Source organism: Asterias rubens, chromosome 11 (assembly GCF_902459465.1).
Source record: "Asterias rubens chromosome 11, eAstRub1.3, whole genome shotgun sequence".
Lineage (NCBI taxonomy): Eukaryota > Metazoa > Echinodermata > Asteroidea > Forcipulatida > Asteriidae > Asterias > Asterias rubens.
The window spans coordinates 1525733-1535691 of NC_047072.1; the positions used below are offsets into that span (position 1 = coordinate 1525733).

Sequence of the window (9959 nt, forward strand, 5' to 3'; positions counted from 1 at the left end):
CATCAAACAAAGTCGTCGTGTTATGCATGTCATGTATGCATGTGGGCATTGAATGCCAATATTCATGTCACTTTTGCGAGTCGTTTTTCAAGTTCATTTTCAATACTGAACTGAACATGCTGAATTCTTTTTCTACCTCCGTCCCGTCTTCAGTCAACACAAACATGGACAAGGCCATGGACGACTAACTAAATACTACACTCTTATCCACAACACTACAAGCTGTCAAAGAAAGCAGAGAAAATGAAAACCAGAGAATAACTTACCACAACCGGCAACAACACTCAACAATATTCAGCAGCAGACGACACACACACGACTGAATTAGAGAATAAAAGATGGCGCCTTCCGAGCGAGCTAGCTCGACGTAAGGTCAAAGGTCGTTTCTATGGCTCTTCAACTAATGCCCAATGCAAACCGTGGCTCTCAGCAGGGCCCGTCACCAAAATCCACACAAAATCGACAAATGTGTCAACAAGGACACCTTTTTCTTTCAGAAACCTGCTCAAAATCTTATCTTGTAGTTTCAGTAACACTCGTCTAGCTTTTTCTTTGAATTAAATGTGTATGAAATCAACATAAATGAAGTTTTTAACGAAATTCGGCACTAAAAGTTACCGCTACTTTATCGCCCAACACATTTACTTTAGCGCATTCGATTGTGCACACTCTATATCAATTTTGGGCGCTGTCGTGATGTTGGGCTATCTTTTGGACTTGGCAACAAAAGCTGTATTGAAAGTGTGTACACAAACGTCCGTGTCCAACATTGGGTAACACACTTCCGCAGTGACTGAAATAATTGACTTTTACTACATAATTTTTGTCAATGGTTTTCTAATTATTAATCAACGATGGCTACGAGGGAAAGGACCCAAGGAGTTAAGGTTCATTCTCTGGGTCTCCATGAGGAGCTCGTGGCCGATTTGAAACCAGAAACCCGTGTTAAATCGTCGGTAAGTATGAAGAATTTTGTGCCATTTTAAATTTATTTTCCACCAACCTTGGACACTGCACCGTGCACAGTTACGGTGGTGGGCTTCCACGTACGCTGGGACCGCAGAGAGGGAGTGCGAGTGCCCGGCGGTTGTCTGTGGTCGAGTGAAGATCAAATGGTTGGATGTTCAAGCTTAAATATTAATTTAGAACATTCAATCAAAAGGAACACTTAACATGCTTAATTAACTGATGTTTAGTCATGTTGGTCATAGTGGTTTGTTATGTTGTCAATACTCAAATGTCAGAATTGAGAAAGCTGTCATTTTTATTATTTATTTGAATTACTCTTAATTAGTGAAGTTTGATTTAATATTTAATAATAATATAAAAAAAATGATTCTTTGCAACAAGTGTTGTGAGTGTTGTGTAAGCATGGAGGGAAAATGTAATTTGTGTGATGGACTGCTTTTAGGCATGATGGGTTGGATTTTGAAAGGAAGTGAGTGAGACACTTAATTAATGTATTAATTAATTGTACATTATTAATCATTGTGAAACATTATGCAATACTTTAGTTGCGATGCGGGAGGAGAGTTATCGCAACTAATAATAATTGCATTGTGTTATTCTGTCTGCAGTTGCCATGAATTAATAAAATTGGAGCAAAGCCTTAAGCCCGGTTCATACTTCCTGCGAATGTGAATGCAAAGCGAATTTAATGAACTTGACGTCAAAACTATCCTTTCGCAGCGATATTCGCAAGTGAGTTGAGGGGAGCTGAACTACTGAGAAATTTGTGCGAATTTTGTGACGTCAACATTCACTTAGCATTTGCATTCGCAGGAAGTATGAACCAGGCTTTAGTTTTTAAATAGTTACGCTTATTTTTTCTATGGATGGTCTACTCTATTTCTATTTATATGGCGGCTCAATTGCCTTATCCGTGTAGTAGTTTTGGTCAAATAGGTTTACCAAATATATTGCACCAACAACACTCTTTTCTACGTGAACCTTTAATTTAAATGAGGTTCCAAATAATAAATCATTTAAGTATGCATAGTATACGCTTACTTAGGAAAATTGAATAGCTCCTTTATTTGTCAGATAGAAAACAAAATTTAACTCTTATATTTCATTCTCGGAATAAGAACTATTAAGTAGGTCGAACATTCAGAATATTGCAATACTTGTATCTAGTTATTTGACAAGGACTTGATTGTGGAGTAGAATTTTACAATAAACAGAGCAGCATGTCGGCCGTATGAATACAAATTTGTATCCTGACAGGCATGTCGTTGCGTAGCAACCAATCTACAAGAGATACTCCTAACCATCAGAATAAATTAATGATTAAACCTCAACTGATTCAACAACTTAAACTATTACAATATCAACTTAATTAAAGGCATGTCCTGCTCCACTTTGGTTTTGTCTTTTTTGTTTGATTTACTTTAATTAGCCAATCTCATTGGGTAGTATGGCCCACTTTTTAGTTTCGGTCTTGTCATCCAATGTTAAAAAGAGAGCCATCTGTCATGACAGCCCAATGAGGTGGGCTATGTTTTGATATCCTTTATACTAGATACTGTGTCTCCTTAGTATTGTCATTGACAAAGCAATAAACCAAAACAAAAATGTGAAAAGGGAAGAATAGTATAGTAAGCAAAACCAAAATAAAATATACGAAAAAAACTTCTTTAAAGGATTGGGGTACTTTTTGTAACACAAAACACTAAAAGTCTGAACACTTTGTCCACAGATTTACTTTAAACTTACACAGTTTGAAGATAATGATATTAGAAGGCTCCCTTTAAAATATAACTTGCTGAGGTGCTGTAGTTTTTGTGACTTGTTTGACTCTTTTCTCAAAAACTACAGCACCTCATAAAGTAATGTATTATGTTAAGGGAAGCTTTCTACCATCAATAGCTTCAAACCGTGGATGTTTAAAATTTAAATATGTGGACATTGTGTTTTGTGTCGTTCAAAAAGTACCCAGCCCAAACCCTTTAAAAAGTTTAAACAACTTCACTCAGTAGGGTCCTATGAGGCCTAGTTTTTTTTTTAATTAATTGATAACTCCAAGATAAAATCAAACTATCATTTACTTATTATTTTAGCCTGGTAGACGAGAATCAAGGAGGAGGCTACCAGAAACCAAACGACCATGGTCAACACCGGTTAGTCGTTCAAGCACAGCATTATCAGCCAACAGCAGCCGATCATCTTTGGACCAAAGTGCTAAGATCCAGAATTGGCTATGCCAAAAGTCAATACGAGGTGTACAGGTAAGACAAGGTCCCAATTTCATAAAGCCTGTAAGCACAAAAACTTGCTAAGCACAGATAAGTATTGCTTAACAGAAGTAGGTTACCTGTCGAAATAACATTTAGTTTAGTTGTGACTGCTGCCCCACTCAATTTGTGCTTCTAAGCAAAGAATTTTTACGAGCAGCTTTTTCTGCTTTTAAAACACTAACAGCTTTATGAAATTGAGAGCTGACATTTAAAGCTGAAAACTCTACCTAGCATAATTCTGCTTAGCAAATTTCTTAGCTAAGTCAAAAAATTACTGGCATGACTGGGGTACTATACGCAGGAATGATAACTGTATTCTGGCTGATAACCTATTTTTGCTGAGCAAAGTTTGTGTGAGCTAAGCATGTTTTTGTTCAGGTGTCCTTTAAATTGGAAAACTGCCAACAAAATGTACCGGGCATGTGCTTGCTTTTAATTACCACTTTGCATTGCCACTCAAGAAACTTACAATAAGCTCATTTAAAAAGAAGGAAAACACAATCTACATTCTCTCAGAATGACCAGACAAAAAGTCGAATTTGCTTAGTAGTCTTACTTCAAGGAGGGGATACTGAAAAAAAACATAAGCCTCTGTCAATTTACAGAGAGAGCTCAAATGTTGACCCTCACAAATGCCCCCCCCCCCCACACACACGCACACACACAACAAATACAGGAATCCATTTCAAAGCTCACCTTTTATTCCACACATAGTAGATTTCCCATTAGCGCTAACCACTCCCCTGCTGTTTACTGAGTTAATTTACACAGGAACCGGACTATTTGCTAAGCAGAGACCCTCATTGATTTTACGGCCTCATAAATCAACTCATACATTGTAATAAGGGCCTGAAGGACCCAAGTGTCGGGGCATTGTCCGACAGCTCTTCGTAGAGTCCAGCGGTCAAATGAATTTTTGACGCCCCAATTCTTTTTAGGTCGCACGCCTCAACGTGCTTCAAACCACGTCAAGTAGATTGGTCTACATCGATTGATTACCTGTATCATAGCAACCGAATACAGCTAATGGATGCTTTTACTTGGTGGAACAAATTTGTTACAATGATGTGAAAGTGTATGTCAGATAGGGCAAGATGATTAATTTGGTCAGTCTGCCAGGAAGTCAAAATGTTTGAGTGCACTGAGCGATGCTTGGAATTTATGCTGGACCAAAGCAGGGCTTGAAAAATAAGGGGGGTGGGAACCTACAACGATCAGGCTTTTTTGACTGGACCAGATTTGTTTTAATAAGACTTGAATCTTACAGGCCTACATGTAGATGTTTTAAAAATTTACATAATACCGATGCAATAAATTGTTGCGGTACCTACTGCTAGGATGCAAACTGCCTCTAGCTACGGGGCAATCTTTACTGTGGTCTAGTAATAATGACAAGACACTGTTGAATTGAGGGGCAAAGGTCGTTGTTCGAATCCCAAATGAGTAATGCCTCAAATGGTGGATTTTTTTCATAGGAATTGGTAAAGTAGGCCCTACTGATTACATAATATGCAGTACTTTTAACACATGTTGGTTTATGATTAAAACAAAAATGTGAATGTATATTATTTCTTCTTTGTCGCAGGAACGAGCGGATCCCGAATCAAAAGAAACCAAGAAGTTATACATGGCGGTGCTAGACAGAGAAAACACATTTGTCAAGGTACAAACACTGCGTTCGAATTAGCGCCTAGGTTTGAATGTCATTGGAACTATATAACATACCATGTATATATAATAGCCCTTACATTATATGGAGAAAAATTACAAGTCTCTAACCTAACGTTAAAATGGTGTAAAAACACATTCGATTATGTATACTATCAACAGCTCTCCATTGCTCATTACCAAGTAAGTTTTTATGCTAACAATTATTTTGAGTAATTATCAATAGTGTCCAGTGCCTTTAATCCATCCACATAATCTCACATTATTACATGTAATCCCACTTCAAGATGAAACCAAACATTAACGACACTGCTCTGATTCTTTAGGATGTCGATAACTTTCTGACCGAGAAGTCGTTCCTCGATCTGAGGAAGAAGGAGATGTTGTATAAGAAGTGGAACGAGCGAATCTTCGCCCCTCTCCAAGAGCAGATGTACAGAGAGATGAAGGGTAACTACGCAGCGCTGGACAAGAGAAAGAGGGCGCTCTTCATGGAATATCTACGCCACAGAAACAAGAAGGTAAAAGAAGTAAAAGTTATTCAAATTGACTTTTTAGTTTCTTTGTTCCATTATTCCTCACTCACTTTTAATATTGACTTTAAAGCCATTATACACTTTCAGAACAGAAAAAAAAATAGAAGTTCACAGATTTACAAATAATTTACAGGGTGTACAGAAGGTAATGGTAAAAGACTTCTCCTGAAATATTATTCCATGAAATGCTTTACTTTTTGAGAAAACATTAAAACAATAATCAATTCTCGACATCGAGAATTACGGATTTATAGTAAACACATATCATGACACGGCGTAACGTGCGGAAACAAGAGTGGGTTTTCCTGTTATTTTCTCCCGACCCCGATGACCGATTGACCCTAAATTTTCACAGGTTTGTTATTTTATATATAAGTTGTGATACACGAAGTGTGGGCCTTGGACAACACTGTTTACCGAAAGTGTCCACTGGCTTTTAAAGCTCATGATTATTCGCATGGTTTGCCTTTAAAAGTGAATTGCTAAAAATGGAGCAAATTTTCTTCACGTATTCAATTGGAAAACAGTCCATGCAACATTGTTTGTGACACATAATTCGCTTCACAACCGCTTTCACATGAAGTATGGGAATCAGCGTAGAAACAGAAAACAGTATCAATATGGAAAAAGAACACAGAGAAGGCTGAGCTCCCATGTCTAATTTACATGCCCAACACAACAACATATGTTAAAAGTGTGTACAAAAGATGCTTGCTTTCACAATTTAGGCCATGTTTAGGGCATCTTGTCCTGGGTCACCGGTCACCTGTGAGGACTTTAAAACGGGGTGTGTTTTTTTTTATTCTGTCCAGACAAAATATAAAACCGAAGTGGTTTAGCGTTAAACCACCCTCGTCGACCGACTTAACTTGATTTGTTAGAGATTTAAGAGCGCTCGTACTCGCAAAGTTCAAACCGAATGGGTAAGAACTGCCTAAAACCAACTCTTAAGTACAACATGTATGTCTAAGCAACCTCTAAGGAACAATCACACCCCCCGGATGAAATTTTTCAATCACACCCCTGGATGAATTTTTTTTATCAGATGTTAAACTCACACTTTATCCTCGACGTTTTCTTCACTGCAGGGTTTTGTCTCGCTGGACACCTTCGATCCCAGAGAGTATGACCCCCTGAAATTGGTCGTCCCTAGACCCGCCCCCATCGTAGCAGTGACAGACATGCTGGACGACCCTCTAATATCACAACAGCGCAATAGGAACGAGGAAGACCGAACTATCATCAGATGTAGAACAGGTAAAGAGAACCCTCAAATTCTTCTCAGTTTACTCTTCAAGAAATTGTGTTTTAATAATAATAATGATAGTATTTGTTTTTTATATAGCGCTTTATACAGCATGTCTCAAAGCGCTTCCAACATTATTACCCTGATCAATCTATTCCTTACACCATCTCAGCTCCCTGGGGAGTATACAGCCTGTGCTGCCTAATTTGTAGCGCACTAAGCTAAACCAACCACAAGAACCATCTCTGCCCTCACAGGTACCCATTTACCCCTGGGTAGAGAGAAGCATTTATAGTATGTGTCTTGCTCAAGTGTCACGACTGGGATTCGAACCCACACTCTGCTCAACAGAAACACCAGAGCTCGAGTTTGGTGCTCTTATCATTTTCACGGCAAAACAGAACGCCCCGGGGATCACCTCGGGAGTCGTAGTTTTAACCATAGCACTCGAAGCAGTCAATATTTGTATAATACCTCATTGTGGAGTATTTTTGTGAAAACTGTTGACAATGATATGTCTTTCAGTTCTGTTGAGTATTGAATTAGCATGACACCATTGCCAACCCTGTTCATTGGACCTTAAACACCTTCTCAAATCGTTCAGTATGTAAAGTCCACAACAAAAAATGTATAATTTACAAGACCAAACTAAAAAAGTTCTGTGTCACCCCTAAAACATATTCAGTCATTTGAAAATGTATAGTTTTAACAATGTTGTTTTAATTTTTAGGGAGAACGTTGTCGGACTCTGCTGTGGAGGTCCAACGCTTGCCACCCCTTCCCCTTGTACCTCTCGGCCGACACGGGACTGAGTGTCGAACCTGGCTGGCCATGCCACTTCATGACATCGAGAGTCCAGCTCGCTTGGGAAGCAGGTGAGTCAGAGATTACTGCACCCAGTTATTCCCCTTGTAGCTAAAAATTGATTAACCCTTTCATCGCCGGGCGATGCAGGGCAAAGTTCATTGAATTGTTTCTGAATGTGCATTGTCGACCAGTTGTTGATTCACAAAGATTTTATTGTAAGTTAACTTCAAAACAACCAACCATCAAATCACGAATCCAAAAAAATGGTTTGTTGTTGGAAAAAATATAGTTTAGGGCAGAAGTTACGTGATAAAATCGCCCCAAAATGCATGTTCGCAAACTTCACCTCGGTTTTTTTTTTGTTCATGTTCTGAAATTTGTGTGTGACAAAAATGTGGGCAAGTGAAAACTCTTGTTTTTACAAACTGCAACCCATCCCAAAATAGGTCCTTTTTGTGGTTTAGTTTAGATAACAATAACAGTGAATGAGACTTATAAGCGCATTTTCCAAACCTACTAAAGATTTCTGCCAAAAATGTCAGAAAAAATCACAAGCGATAAGAAAGGGGGAGTAAAAGAAGAAGACATCGTTATCCATGGTTGAAGAGAAGCAATTATTGAGTCTGTTTCTCAAGGAAACAGTTGTCATAACCGGGATTCGAACCCAAAACCCTAGCCACAAGAATTGGAGTCTGGCATGCTGGACCCCTCGGGAAAGACATGCCGGAAATAAAATCTGTTCCCTTCCACCAATGTTTATTATCTATACTCAGTACTTTCCCAAGTCGTGTGAGAACAAAATCCACAGGCAAATCACTCTGGTGACATTCAAACCCATGACCTTTGCATTGCTAGAGCAGATATCTTACCACTAGACTACAGAGCTAGCCGAGTAGCTAGAGGTAGTCTGAATCTATACAAATAGACATCCTTTTAAAACAGAAATTGTAACAAATTTGTAATTGTCATCTTTTGTCATGTTTTTGTCACCTCAGACGGCGCATGAAAGGCGTCTTCAACGACTGCCACTTTGATTTTGAGGAGTGGTCCAAGATGTCCTTTGACCCGACCATCGTCGATGAAGAGATGAAATGCCAGAAAAAGAGAGTCTACACAAGCCAGCAACCCACCATGGTATCCACATAAAGAACTTATCCACACACAGCAGCGCAATTCAGGAGGGTTTGTAGTCACAAAATGTCAAAATAATTTGAAGCAATTTCCGAACACCTACTACATAATTAAGTGGCCAGTCTTTCTCTTTTCAAATAAGCACAGGCCAAATTTCATACAGCTATTAAGCAGGAAATGACACTTGATTTCTTTACTAAGCAAAAACTAGTGGGGTACTGGTCCACCAATGTAACTGAATGTATTTTGGGCTGTTTTAAAACCTGTTTCTTTTAAGCGGTACTTCTGTGCTAAGCAAGTTTTTGTGCTTACAGGTTTTCTGAAGTTGGGCCCTTGGCTTTATGAAATGTGCCTGCTCTTATAAATGGTCTAGTAAGACTTGCAGTGATGCCTCAAAATAAACTTTCTGTGAGTTGTGTTGGTTCTGGAAAGAACATGTGGTTGATCAACTTGATGTATTCTCTGATGGTTTTGAGAATGGGAAGACGAAAGGTCGAGTTGTTAATAATTAACCACCTCTTCTTTTCTGAACCATTCCAACTTAGAGAGAGTTTATTATAGCATGGTGTTACAGCACACCTTACGAGAGGTCGTTTCTCTACCATGCTAAGTTTCAAATCCTACTCATAGACGTGTTACTGCAAATCTTACTATAGATTGTATCTCCACCATGCACACATTAAAATCCTATACTCGTAAATGGTCTGACCTCAAACCTAACTAGATTTCACATGCAACATTTCAAATCCTACAAATGAGTTTCAAGATCAAATTACACAGCATTTTTCACTCATATTTTTTCAAAGAGAGCTTTCAAACACAATTTTTTTTTGTAATAAACGTAACTTTTTTACTTTAAAAAATACATTTTCAACTCTTCTGAACAAAATGTTTTTATCTGTGACTATTTCATGTTTTTAAAAATAACTTCTGATATCTATTAAAATAATGATTTCCCTGCTTTTATACACTGTCTATTTTTTTCAATTAATGAGTAAAAATCTATTTTACAACTTAATTAAAAGTTGCTTTATTAAGAGTAAATTTAATTTGTAAATAGTATAGAGCATTTTGGTAATTTTTAAAGAAAATATCGTACGGTACAGCTTTGGTGGTGTTGGCAAAACTGACTCCAAGCATTATCATTAACTTATATCAAAGATGGAAATTTGAGGGAAAAAAAACGTTTTTTAGCGTGGAAAATCCACAAGACTACACGGCTCGTAGCTCAACATTTTTAAGGGACCACTATCTTTCTTTTTACAAAACCAGATTCAAAATGAGTTGAACAAGCCCTAAAAGAAGATCTATCTCATTTGTCATGCTAATAGACCG

At 38.0% G+C, this 9959-nt stretch overlaps 1 protein-coding gene across 1 annotated transcript; it reads left to right on the top strand.

Annotated features, from left to right (window-relative positions):
- The first annotated feature begins 767 nt into the window (after positions 1-767).
- LOC117296808 (protein FAM228B-like) lies at positions 768-9498 on the top strand. The gene is made up of 7 exons (XM_033779872.1): positions 768-956; positions 3060-3227; positions 4822-4899; positions 5231-5425; positions 6529-6697; positions 7417-7561; positions 8489-9498. The coding sequence occupies exons 1-7, from the start codon at positions 855-857 to the stop codon at positions 8637-8639; spliced, it is 1008 nt and encodes a 335-aa protein (XP_033635763.1). The 5' UTR covers positions 768-854; the 3' UTR covers positions 8640-9498.
- Positions 9499-9959: the final 461 nt, after the last annotated feature.

Bases quoted from the DNA above. Each gene is read 5' to 3' on its own strand.
- LOC117296808 (XM_033779872.1), top strand. From the start codon at position 855: ATGGCTACGAGGGAAAGGACCCAAGGAGTTAAGGTTCATTCTCTGGGT. The intron at 957-3,059 runs GTAAGTATGAAG...TTATTATTTTAG, and splicing joins AAACCCGTGTTAAATCGTCG to CCTGGTAGACGAGAATCAAG. The intron at 7,562-8,488 runs GTGAGTCAGAGA...TTGTCACCTCAG, and splicing joins CCAGCTCGCTTGGGAAGCAG to ACGGCGCATGAAAGGCGTCT.